The sequence below is a fragment of the Balaenoptera musculus genome, chromosome 9 (assembly GCF_009873245.2).
Source record: "Balaenoptera musculus isolate JJ_BM4_2016_0621 chromosome 9, mBalMus1.pri.v3, whole genome shotgun sequence".
NCBI classification, from domain to species: Eukaryota; Metazoa; Chordata; class Mammalia; order Artiodactyla; family Balaenopteridae; genus Balaenoptera; species Balaenoptera musculus.
This window is the reverse complement of record NC_045793.1, coordinates 25,826,043-25,839,867: the sequence shown is the minus strand read 5'-3', so window position 1 is coordinate 25,839,867 and position 13,825 is coordinate 25,826,043. Positions and strand designations below refer to the sequence as shown.

The 13,825-nt window shown below is 34.2% G+C and overlaps 1 protein-coding gene across 2 annotated transcripts in view; it reads right to left on the bottom strand.

Moving 5' to 3' along the window:
• GRM8 (glutamate metabotropic receptor 8) overlaps window positions 1-13,825 on the bottom strand; it is a 765,258-nt gene that overhangs the window by 277,515 nt on the left and 473,918 nt on the right. For both annotated transcript variants that reach the window (XM_036863493.1, XM_036863492.1), the window contains exon 6: window positions 12,285-12,485. In XM_036863493.1, coding sequence (XP_036719388.1) covers window positions 12,285-12,485 — 201 coding nt within the window. The remainder of the gene's footprint in view (window positions 1-12,284; window positions 12,486-13,825) is intronic.

Sequence of the window (13,825 nt, the reverse complement as noted above, 5' to 3'; positions counted from 1 at the left end):
ATACCAGTGAAGTAGATTGCTATCATGCTCAAAAGCCAAAAGATGACTTCAAGTAATGCTGAAAAGAAAAAAAATCCAACATGAAATTGTATTTGTTTATTCATATATTAGCATATAATTGCCCAAAGTAGTATCATTTAAATTTTGCGTTTACAGCCAACTTTAAAGGCTAAGATGGTTCAAACTGATGAAGCACACCCGTAAAGGTATAAAAAGAAAGTATTATGCAAGCATTGCAATAAAAATCTCATTATTTTTTAACAATATCTGATAGTTTGTGCCTATGTAGATAGACCGGATTTAAGAAGAAAAGAAAAACTTTCTCACCCCAAACTACTAGTTAATTACAGTGTTTAACAATGGAAAAATGACTTCCCCCTCCTTCACCACAAGCTAGTTTCTGTGTATAAAAAGTATCAGTTCTCTCCTTGGCTTGGGTTAAAGCATATCTAGTAGGATCAGAAAGATATACTCAACTAATTCTTGAAATGTCAGTCTGAAGCTTTTTTTTTTTTTTTACAGAGGACCAATATTATTTCAAAAGATAAACATGGGGATAGAAAAATCAGATATCACTTATTTCCAGAAATGGATGCAACGTGCAATCAAGAACACTGCAGTTTTCTCAAATGCCTCTGAGCACTCTAGAATTTATTGACTCTAGAATTTGTGACAGCTCTGACATATTGTCATTGATAGCTAAGTAAGGAAAGCAAATGTGTTTTCTTTCCTGGTAAAATAAAAGGATTACATGCTAAAATCCTTTTGCTAAGTTCTACACTGATGTTTTGGGTATTTGGGAATTATCCTAGAGGACCAGCTGGAAGAGCATAATTTCCTTCTCTTTAGTGCCTAGGACTGAGGCTGATGGAATTATGAGTATTTTTTCATGATGTTGATTAAAATTGAAACAGTTATGAGAATGCTGTTTCCTGGAAGGTGAAATATATATAATTGTACATTTGTCAAAACCCATGGAATGCACATCAAGAACCCTAATGTAAACTATGGACTTCGGATGATAATGATGTGTCAATGCAGGTTAATCAACTGTAACACATGTACCACTCTGATTCAGGATGTTGATAGTGGGAGAAGCTGTGTGTATGAGGTCAGGGGTTATATGGGAACTCTCTGTACTTTCCACTCAACTTTGCTGTGGACCTAAAATGGCTCTAAAAAATACAGTCTATTATTTTTTTTAAATGATGGGAACATGACCAAGATGAGAATATTATTGAAAGTAATATTTTTTACCACTTTCTAAGAAATTGTAGGTATTGTATTAAAATGTAAATGTTTCATATATTTTAAACCTCATTAATAGATATTAAATGTTATTTCATAAAATAATTCATTAGGCTTTAAAAATTAAATTCTTAATATGTAATAAAGTAAATTAAGTAATTGAATCTTATGGTAATAGAGAGAGATAATGGTGGGAATGTGCTTTCCTTCCTCTTTATCATAAATTACAGTGAAATGAAGCCAGGCATAAATGAGTACAGATTATGTAATTTCATTTATATGAGCACAAAGGCTGGCAACCCTAGTCTGTGTTGTTCAGAGCTAGGACAGTGACTTCCTAGAGAGATGGGTACTGACTGAGAAAGCACAGGAAGGTTTTGAGGTGCCAGTTGCGGATTTGGGGGTTTGATTGGCTGTTCTGGATACTGGGTTAGGTGTTTTCAGTTTGTAAAAATTCATGGAGCTGTAGACTTACTGCACTTTTCTATATATATGTTATACTTTTTTTAAAGTTAAAAAAAGGCCATAAACATGGTTCTTCATTTCATGAAGTTCTGACTGAAGCAAAGAAGGAACTGAGATGAGGGCATATACATTTTTACATAAGCCTGTGGTTTATATAAGGACAGAGAAGAATGAAAAGGAAGTTAAGAGAGCTTAAAGGAGCTGGGAGGAACGGCCTTTTGGATGTATTGTTAAAACAGGTTAGAATTTCTCAGTGAGCTAATATAAATCACAGGGACGTCTATATAACCTAGACAGCCGGCAAAGAAAAACATAAGATCTGAGGAAAGTTAGAGCTTTCTTAAGCAGGATTAAGGATTACAAGTAAGGTAGGAATTGATAAATAACTTTCTGGGAGACTTGTACCACATCGCTTTTACCTGCCAAAATGTGCATTGTCATTTTTATTTGAATTACTTTTTTAAATGATAGGGCTTACGGCTATTAAATAATTCTATCATGCGGAGTCCACTTTTCTCTGTTCTGTGGGCACGGACAACTCAAGTGGGCTGTGCACTGGTACAACAGTTTCCTCTAGTTCAGCCTGTTGCAAACAATGACCTTCAGCTAAATTCTTTGCACAAGTCATAGATATCTCTTTTATAGCCCATGTCTAAGTGAGTTTCCAACAAGTTTCTTAACCTAGGAGGTGTATTATATTCCCGTACACATTCCGTGAACACTATTTCAAGCAGCAGCCTCCACCTCTTTACCTATCAGGTCATTTTACTCAAGGCAAAATGGATTAGAATGGGCTTTACGTCCTCTTATTCCTATATCTCACCCTAAAGTGCTAATAAAAAATGAAGGGTTCAGAAGGTGATTAAAAGAGAAGAGAGAAAAAGTGAACAATAAAGCCTATTCAACCTTGAGAATAGATGAGTTAAGCCTTGAAGAAATAAGAAGATAATTTCAGACCACACAATATTACTGATTATAAGAAATTTATCAGATGCTTTGGAATCTAAGGTGTGTAAGGGAACGTATGTGAATGAGTGTGTATTTGGGGGGGTATTTATGTGTGTATGTTTGAAACCCAGTAAACATATGCAGAAGATTTACTCTTGTCATGGGGTAGAGGAAAAAATAATAGTTGTCATTCATTGATTATTCACAATTGCCAGGAGTTGTGAATTATCTCATTAAATGCTCATAATAACACTACAAGGTAGGTATGATTATTACTCCCATGCAAAGGTGAGAACATAGAGGTTTATAAAATTTAAGTGGCTTATCCAAGGTCTCTCCACCTAAGTGCGAGAGTTACAACTTTAGTTCATCTCTGTTTCAACTCAAAAGCTCATACTCTTACCCACCGCTACTATCTTGATTACTGAATGATCACAAGAGCAAGTAGGGAAACCCTGGGCAAGAAAAGAGGACAAAAGAAGAGGATAAGAAATTTAATATCTAAAGGAATATGAAGTAAGAAAAAGGAGAAGTGAGAACTGGAAGAGGGACAAAATACAAATAGCACAGATCAGGTACATAACAAACATTCAATAAATGTTTGTTGAATGAATGTATATGGCATATACAAATAAATGCCATAAATACACTCTATAAATTTTTTTAAAATTATATTTGATAATTTTCCCTTAACTTAGCTACAAAGGTGTTTATATGGTTCAAAAGAAAAGTTATTTTATAGTCATTTTTTTTAATACACTCAAAAGACCAAATTTAATACATTCAAAACCCAAATCCCCAAAGTGTAACAATTAGGCACCTGAATTAAAAATAATTTTCTCATTCATATCCTTCACTTTCAAACTAACTTCTTGATTAAACTTTAATGTAATTATACGAGTTAATAACCTTAAAGAGAAAAATAATCAAGCCTCCATTATAATTTTCGGGTCGATTCTTTCTGAAGCAAAATATCACTAGAAAATAATTACCCTTAATAACATGGGAGCTATTCTAACAAATACTTCCTTTCATTAAAAAAGTACATAATTTTGAAGGAAACAGAAGAAACAGTGAGAGAATGAGCCCCATTTGATCTACCCTAGACTCATCAGATGCCAATATCAGCAGTAATATACTTTCCCATGTACTTTGAGAAGGTTGTAAAAATATCCACGTTTCTGTTCCTTTATCTAAGAAGCTGACACTGCTGGGGAAACCTTGTTGATTGGTGCCCTGGAAGAAGGATCTTTTCCAACTTGTGTCTGGTTTTCAAGCTCTCAGTCCCATCCCACTCATCTCATCACCTTTATAAGGTGATCCAAGTACTAACTTCATTAATTCTCTATTGATAAAGTATCCTCCACATATAATACAGTATATCTCTTATTAAGCACTTTCTATATATTATCACCTTATATTTAGATTTCACAGGAACTCTAAAATGTATATACTATTAACATCCCCATTGTATAGATGAGGAAACAAAGATTTAAAGAGGTTTTGTTACTTGACCAAGATCACAAAGTAGTGAGTGCTGAAACTGGATTCAAACTCTGAGTATAAAGTCTGTGTTTCTGATCACTATGATAAATACAAACCATTAAATGTGAACTCCTGCAGAAACTCCCCACCACCTGAGATCCTCTCTGCTCCTTCATTTCTGTCCCCATCCTTCATCCAAGGCTCACTGCTGCATCTCCTGTTTAAACCCAATGCCCACATAACCCACAGTTAGTGAGCCTACGGCACCCCATCTGTTTCTGGGGTTTGCTTATCATTTATCCCTAATTTTTGGCACATGATGAAGTTCATGAATTACAAGAATAAAGAAGGAGTAAAAGAAACCCAGTGCAGTGGGTGAAGTTGAGCAGGATCCAAGGAAGAACTAAGGCAACTCCACTGATTTGCCTGAAGCTTCGAAGGATGCTGGCTCCATCTTGGTCCACACATAAGTCTTTATACATTAAGGGAGGAAGTGAAAGCCCTTGTTCTTCATGACTATAAAAGAAATTAGACTTAGAACAGTATGGAGGTTCCTTAAAAAACTAAAAATAGAACTACCATATGACCCAGCAATCCCACTACTGGGCATACACCCTGAGAAAAGCATAATTCAAAAAGAGTCATGTACCACAATGTTCATTGCAGCTCTGTTTACAATAGCCAGGACATGGAATCAACCTAAGTGTCCATCGACAGATGAATGGATGAAGAAGATGTGGCACATATATACAATGGAATATTACTCAGCTATAAAAAGAAAGGAAATTGAGTTATTTGTAGTGAGGTGGATGGACCTAGAGTCTGTCATACAGAGTAAAGTAAGTCAGAAAGAGAAAAACAAATACTGTATGCTAACACATATATATGGAATCTAAAAAACAAAGGTTCTAATGAACCTAGGGGCAGGCCAGGAATGAAGATGCAGATGTAGAGAATGGACTTGAGGACAAGGGGAGGGGGAAGGGTAAGCTGGGACAAAGTGAGAGAGTAGCACTGACATATATACACTACCAAATGTAAAATAGATAGCTAGTGGGAAGCAGCCGCATAGCACAGGGAGATCAGCTCGGTGCTTTGTGACCACCTAGAGGGGTGGGATAGGGAGGGTGGGAGGGAGATGCAAGAGGGAGGGGATATGGGGATATATGTATACATATAGCCAATTCACTTTGTTATACAGCAGAAACTAACACAACATTGTAAAGCAATTATACTCCAATAAAGATTAAAAAAAAAAAAAAACTCCCACAGTTTATCAACTTACTCAGAAAACAGAGGCTGGTATAATTGTGCTGCTAAATTTCAGGATGGTTTCATTTGTAGGATTAATATTTTATAAGCAGCCTGAAGTTTCCTTAATCAGAAACTGAAATATTACCTAATTTCAAATCAGTCTGTTTATTTATCTCTACAAATTCAATATCACTACACATGCCGTTCGCTTTTTTAAAAATGTATAAATATTTCCAGGAATTACTTCATGACTTGCAAACCTCTATAATCAAGAATAAATTATATAATGTACTTCCAAATTATTAATAATGATTTTCTAAATTTTATTTCAAATACGGTAATTATCAAAAAGGATATTTATCTTTAAGGTTAACATAGAACCACTTCATCACATTTGATTTTGCTTCATCTCTATTTACCAAATAAGTAATATCTAATCACAAGGATATTATGCATCATAAATTCTATAGTTGACATTTTATGTCAATTTTTCCATATATTGGCATTTTATGTCTCATTTTCTACTTATAAAGGTGGATAAAACAAAGTAGTGTCAAGACAATTTCATCAATGGTATATATACTAAAACATTCTACTCAGGGCTCTGTGGTGACCTAAATGGGAAGGGAATCTAAAAAAGAGTGGATATATGTATATGTATCACTGATTCACTTTGCTGTACAGCAGAAACTAACACAACACTGCAAAGCAACTATACTCCAATAAAAATTAATTTAAAAAAGAAAATGAAAACACTAAATAAAAATGATTTATGCACACAAAAAAATAATGAATTAGCTCTAGTAATGGGGTTGTCACAAACAGTTACAAAGAAAGATCATTTGGGGAAGTAAAGATATTTCTCAAAACCTTCTGGCTTCTAATCAAAGCACAGTGCCTAGAACAGAGCCAGCACTGAAATGATTCTTTGTTCCCTTCCTCCCTCTTTCACTTCTTTACATTCCATTTGTACTTTCATTTTCCCATTTCAGGTACTCTTCTCTCCTGGAGATGATTGGAACCGTCTCTTAACTTGTCATCCCTGTCTTCAATCTCTCCCTCCTGTCTGCAAATTGCTGCCATAGTTATTTTTCTAAAACACAAATCCTAGCACTTCACTGTCCTGCTCGGAAAGCTTCAGTTCCCTGTGTCACATTCAAACATCAGAGTTTCGCAGGGATTTCTAACCAGGCCCAAGTTCATGTTGCTGGTCTCATCTCCAGGCTGCTCCCATGTCACTCCTTTGAATTCTTACACTGTGGATGCTCACTTTCTCAGAACGCACACTCTTGCCTGTCTTCCATCTACTATTAAACTGTTTTGTCTGCCATGAATAGTTTTTCCCATCTTGTCCACCTAAAGAAATGTCACTTTCTATTTGTAATTTAAATCAGGTGTCACCTGTTCTCTGTGTTGTATTCTTTGAGCCCCCCTTATGTAGTTTCCTAATCTCAGCCTTATGTTGGGTTTGTACATGCCATGCCCATGCCTCTATCATATCACTTATCAAATTGAATTATTGTTGGTAACATGTTTGTATCTCTCCTGTGTTAAGCTATGACATTTGAAAACTCATAGAACCACATTTTATTAATCTTTGTATTTTTGATGCCTAGCAAAGAGCCTTTTTATTAGATACTTTGTAAGATTCTCAATAAAATGTATGTGGGCTAAAGGAATGATTCATAAAAAATAAATAACTAAAAAAACAACAACAGTAAGAACACTTATAGGCATCTATGTTTTAAAAATTACCTTTATCTTTAAAATAATCTGCAGTGAATATAGAGCTGGAAGAGACCTCAGCGTTTAGATTATTTTAGTATAATCCTTCCATCTAAAAGATGAACCATCTTCTATCTTCTCTTCTTTTTTTTTTTTTTTTGCTTCTCCTTTTCACCTAACTCGAAAATAAATTCCAAATGGATTATACTCTCTTATAGGGAGAAATCATGATCACTTGATTTTACTGTAAATTGATAATCAATTAATAAAATTCCTTTCCCACTGAATTCTAACTCATCTTTATCACATCATAAGTTCATATGTATGTATATACAAATACATGTACAAACTGATTTATTTATTATTATATATTGATATTTCTGGCTATTTCTATCTGGTTCTATTTACCATATGTCTGTTCTGGTAATAGTTCCATGCTGGATTCATTATTATAGATTAACGTTATGCTTAAATGTTAACCGTTTGGTAGGAATATTTTTTTCTTCAAAATCATTTTAGTTACTCTTACTCATTTATTCTCACAATTAAAATTTTAAATATTATTTCAAATTCCAGAAAATACTCCTTTGTCATTTTGGTTGGAACTACACTAAGCCTGAATACAGATTAATTCAGAAAAGATTAACATGTTTCCTCTATTTAGTTTTTCTGTCTACAAACAAACGATGTCTCTCAATAAAGTTGTCTTCATATGTCTTTAATATTTTTTGGTTCAATTTATTCCAAGATATTTTCTATATATTTTTGCAAAGAGTCTCATTTCCCATAATTGTCAATGATTGCTAACATTGTATGTAGGAAAGTTCTTAATGTTTTAATATTAATTTTATATTTGATCATCTTAAAGTAAGTACTTCTAGGTTTCAATTTATTGTCTTGAGATCAAATCATTTGAAAATAATCATAATACTTTTTCCTTTTTAGTAGTAATCTCTGTTATTTTTGTTTGTTGTTTTATCACATTGGTTAAAATTTATAGAATATTAATAATAGTGCTAATAGGACTAATCCACCTCTGTAATAGGAATAACTATAAATATATAACCAGTTATAGGCTGAGAGAGATGTGCTTATCATGTTAAACATTTATTCCATTTCTAGTTTGTTTTTGTACTTGTAACAGAAATGAGGGTTATATTTTAATCAAATGCTTTTACAGAATCTTATATTTTTCATTGTCTTATTTGACTTATTAGTGCGTTTGTAATGCATTTCCTAATATTAAGCAGTATTTATTTCTTTTAGATAGCTTAAAGGTACTTTACGTGAAGAAATTTGCTTTAAAACCATCTGCAGTGTTCAGAGACTCTCAAAATTGGATATTTGGAAAATTTGCAGTAAGTCCCTAAAATCAATAAGTTTTCTAAAGAAAAGAAAGTGCTGATAAATTCCATCTCTATACCAGTCTCTGTAATCAGGCAAGTGTTTACGTATGTTTCTTAGAATGTTGAGCATTGAAATGGTTAGACCACTACACTACCTTACTGTGAGTTTAGGAAAGCTGCTTCATTCAGGGAATTCAATCACAGCATGAAGGTTTGTTTGCATTAAATAATTCCAAAATTGATTCCCCTCTCAGATTCCCACAAATTCTATATGAGTTTAACTGTGTCCTCTAGCCTAACAAAAATTCACCCACCTAGAGAAGCAAAGAGATTCAGAGACCACGGCATCACCCCTTTCTCAGGTTTTCACCTCTCTGCTCACTTTGTTTAAATTTTCCCCCTAAGTCAATGATAGAAGCTTCCTAAATGTCCCTTTTACCCACTGGGAGTGCCTCATGACAACTAAGTTTGTAGTTACTTGATCCTTGCCACTGATAATTTGGAACAGGTCTGACATCCAACCTAAGTTTAGCTAATGAGATTCAAGTTTCCAAGAAGTTAGAACTGGGACCTAAAATACATATATGTTAATCTTAGCACATGTCCTGAACAAACAGCAACTAAATTCTAGAAATGTAGATGGTCTTCTGCTACCTACCCTGTGGACCTAGACGTAGGAAAAACCAATATAAAGAGAACCAAACAAAGCAGACAGAGGGATATTTGGATTTCTGAGTGGTTTTAGTACTTATAACCACTTCTTTTCTTACACCTTTCTATAGTCTGCCATGGGGTTTCTTGACACACCCTCATAAATCGTTCCTTTTAGTTTAAAGCAAGCTTAAGTTGGTTTCTGTTACCTACAGTCAAACAACCCTGATTAGTATGCCGCTGTGCCTATCCTGCCCTGCTCAACTATAGAGAAGTAAGGAGACATCTCTGGAATTCTGTCCAACACTTTTTCTTTATGATGCATAAGGTTCTCACGGCAACAGAAAAATCTTTGATTCTATACAAGATGTACAGTATTAATATTTTATTGCCTACAGACCACACCAGAGTAAGGAATTGACATTGTTGCTTAAGTACCTGAAAAATCTGAACTCTTCTTCTTTATTTTATGTTTTTCTTTTGATAAATCTTTGCATTTAAAAAATTTATAGAAATAGCATTTTGTTCAAATGGTAGCAATAAAAGTAATCCTAAAAGGCAGGCCTTTGTTTCCCTCCAGCTTCCCAAGTAAAATTTTGTTAAATAACATTGCTTATTAGCTGCAAGAAAATTCATTGTCTCCTTAGAAATAGGTAAGTTTGCTTCTCTCATGTAATGAAACATACATTCCATTGAATGTCCCCTTATATTTTAGCTGCTTAGGAAGCTCAGAACTTAACGTAGTCCTTCATTCTGGTTACTAAATTTGTTTCTTCCCCCTTCAATGGTTTTGATGGTGTACTTCTACTTGAATAGCCCTATGTGCCTTTTTTTCATCAGAAACAGGCAAGGTATTAATAATAAATGAATACTAACAGTAAGCCAATAATGAAATCAAAAAATTGATAAACATCCTGAAAATTACTGAAAATCAAATTATATATCCCATGATAATCTGCTCATGCTCAGGTCCCTTACCCTATTATTATAACCGTACTATTATTACCAGCTATTGGGACACAGAAAAATTTCAAGCTATTTGCAAAATAAATCTCCAAGGAGTTCAGAGAGATTCTCTTTTAAGTTCATACACTAAAATTCTTGTATTTTCCATGATCCTCATCCAGAGTACACTTACTCTTGTATCAGACACAGTTCTATTATGCTTCAGTGGGTTCCTATTGCTTTCAAGATGAAGAACAAATCTTAAGAATGACCTGTAAGACATCTCATGATCTATCTGGTCCTGTCTAGTGCTTGACCCTTGTCTCTGACCCTCATCTCCAGATTCCAGCTGTCTCTAACTCCCTAGAATAGGGACATATTTCCCTATTATAAACTTTTAGTCCAACACACCTCTTCTTTCAATACTCATTGCAGATTATATAATTACACCTTTGTGTGCTTATTTGATTGATATCTAAGTTCCCCAAGAAACATGTCTGTTTTGACTCTTTTTACCAGTAATATATCTTTAGTACCTATCATAATGCTTACCACATTCTATGTGCTCAATAGATATCTCTTGACTAAGTTAATGAAATTTTATGTGTGTTTCTGTGTCCGTGGTAGATTGAAAGAAGCTAATTATGGAAGGGATCAGTCCAAAAATCAATCACAGCAACAGTAGTCTGATAATGTAGAAGGGGAAAAAAACTTTAAAAAGTGGACAGAAGAACTCAAAAATCATTGGACTCTAGAGGCAAATTGTCTTAATAATCGTTAGACATTATGACTTTTTCAGTAGTCTTTAACAGCATCATTATATTACAGTATAGCACAATAATTAAAGTCATCAAGGAAGGGTTAGGTCTATGGTTAAGAGAGAAATTGGTAATTCAACTTTAAAATACTTTAATCCAGTGTTTCTTTAAAAGACTTCCCTGTCTTCTGGAGATGAGCTTCAGTTAATGAAAAAATATATTCATTTGCACTCCTCTTCCCACTTCTTAACAATTTGGATAAATAAAGTGCTCCCCAACGTCACATTAGGGTAAATAACGTATTGTATTGTAACACTTGTATTGTAACACTCCTCTTTCGCTCCATTTAATAATTGTAAGAAAATTATTTTCAAATTCCCCTTACTATTTATATTTTTAACAAAAGGAACTATGTTATGTAATGTTTCACCAAAATTCTGGTGAAAAAGAGGATACTTTGTGTTGAATGTAAACCAAATTGTGTCTCACGTTGTCTGAACAAAGCAAAAGAAGAAGTTTCCACTTGAATTCTAAATTGAAGATGACCTTGTGCTTTTTTGAGAAAGGCTGGCAGCTGAGGTCACTGGAGTGTATTATGATGGACAGTGCAGCGCCGGGCGTCCTGCTCAGAGGCATGTCCATTGTGTGGATTACAGCCAAACAGAAAGAATTAGACAGCTCAGAGCATTCTATCATTTCATTTGAAAATAATGGTCAAAGTCATGGGCAGCAACCATTACAACTTTCATGAAAGAACAGCAGAATTCAATAGTTCCATCACTTGAGACAGGCAGTTTGGCTATTCTCAGCCGAACACTATGAATCCAGCGTATTCTGTACCAATTTCTTGTGACAGCTCACAGAAGCAGCATTTCTGCTTCTGCAGTAGGCAAATCTCATCTACACTTGATTGTATGTAGTTCTACCTTACACAATGTAGCTCATTGCTTCAAATTGACCCAATCATTGAAAGAAATACAATGAAAAACAAGATGCAGAAACTTAACACAGCACTCTTGGAATGTAAATATACAGCAACTCCAAATCATCCACTCTCCTCAAGTCATCTTACTGTTTAAAATGCTTAAAATAGGTTTCAAAACAAAATGTCTACAATTCCTTCTTTAATAACGGCATTAACAAAACATTTTCGAAGAAATCTAATCTGTTGCAGGGGTTCCAAATGAGTCTCCTAAGTTACTTCTGAAATAGTGATATTTTGATTGATAGAGGCTTATTTTTAACTTCTGCTTCTTTCAGGAGCAGATTAATGGTAGCACCAAAAAAAATATGTTTGAGATTTAAAAGCAGGTGGAAAAACTCACACTTCTGATTAAAAGGGGAACTGCTTCTAATCCTGTGCTTTCCACTCTGCTTGAGTATACTCTATATATAGGGAGAAAAAACACACCCTGTCACTTCTAAAGTATTTAGATTAAAAAAAAAAGTTGTGACTTACCGTTAAAATTTACAGCCCGAATATAACCGAGTAGTTCTTTCCCATCAATGGTACTCATTCGTGGGCAAAGGCCAACGTATCCAGGGCAGAGATCTTTGTGCATATTGTGCAGGGCATAAGCCATGGAATACACAGCATCAATTACAAATTGGACCTTTCCTTCCTGTTCGTAAGATGAATCCCGAGCAATTCGCTCCAGGCCTGTAAAAGAAAAGGGAAACCATCAACTGGGGTTAGATTTCACTAAAAATTTGGCATGAGGGCTAAGATTTTCATCATTTGAGGCACACATAAATGAGACAAAACTATTTGATTTTACTCCTGATTATTTTAGTCCTATACTTACTGAGTCAGGTTTTTAAACTGGGTATTGAATGTTTTATTGTGAAAGAACAGAAACTATTTCATTAGCAACAAAAAGATATAAAGTAAATAGAAGACATATAGTTTCATTATCTTCATTTCTACCTTATGAGCTCTCTGATACTGTACATGCTGGTAATTACCTAGCATTTTGGTAGTGATTTGATCTTTTAAGTAAAATGTGTAGACTGTTGTTCTTTTCATCCACCTCAGCTTCAAGGGCATCATTTAATAAGTGGCCCAAAGTAAGATCTCCCCCTCCACCCCACGTCTGTCCTTGTTTAGAATGTGCTCTGTTTGGGAGCTCTTTTTGTAAATATTAAATGACAATATTTCCTTAAATGAACTGCTTATCTTTAGAAGAATCATTCAATTTATTTTCTTCTTGAACTCAACTTTTTACTTGTTTTTATTGTTTAATTTTTTCCAGCTTATTGATATATAATTGACGTATAACACTGTGTAAGTTTAATAAATACAACATGATGATTTAATACACATACATATTGTGAAATGATTATCTCCAAAAGGTTAGTTAACATATCCACCACCTCACATAGTTGCCTTTTTTATTCCTTGTGGTGAGAACTTTTAAGATCCAATCGCTTAGAAACTTTCAAGTATACAACACTGTGTTGTTAACTATAGTCATCTTGCTGTACATTAGATAAAAGATGTAGAGCTCTCAAAATGAATGTCATTCAGAATAATTGTACCTGTTTTTAGGTATATTTAGGGCTGAGAACTGGCATTGGAGATTACCTTTAGCTTGGTCTTTATCATTTAACATATAATAGAAACATAGAATTAAAAATGGAAGATAAAATTAATGTTAAAAGTTAGATAGTGTATAATTAGTTATAATCCAACATTCTCATTTTGAAGATGAAGAAACTCAGTTTGTGGAGGTGAAATTCACTTAGGACACACAAAGCAGACACAGGAACCACTGCCAGGTCTCAGATATTGAATTCCAATATTCTCTCAATCCCCAGGAAAATGGGGTAGATGGCAAGAATGCTGGACACACAAGAAAAAAAAAACGACAGATAGGACATTGAGGACTTATTAAGGAGACCGAAAAGGATCTATCATTTCCACACACCCCCAAACCTTATACATTTGGTACCACTGGGAGAGACCAAAAGCAAGCACTTTAAATCTTCCCATAAATGTCA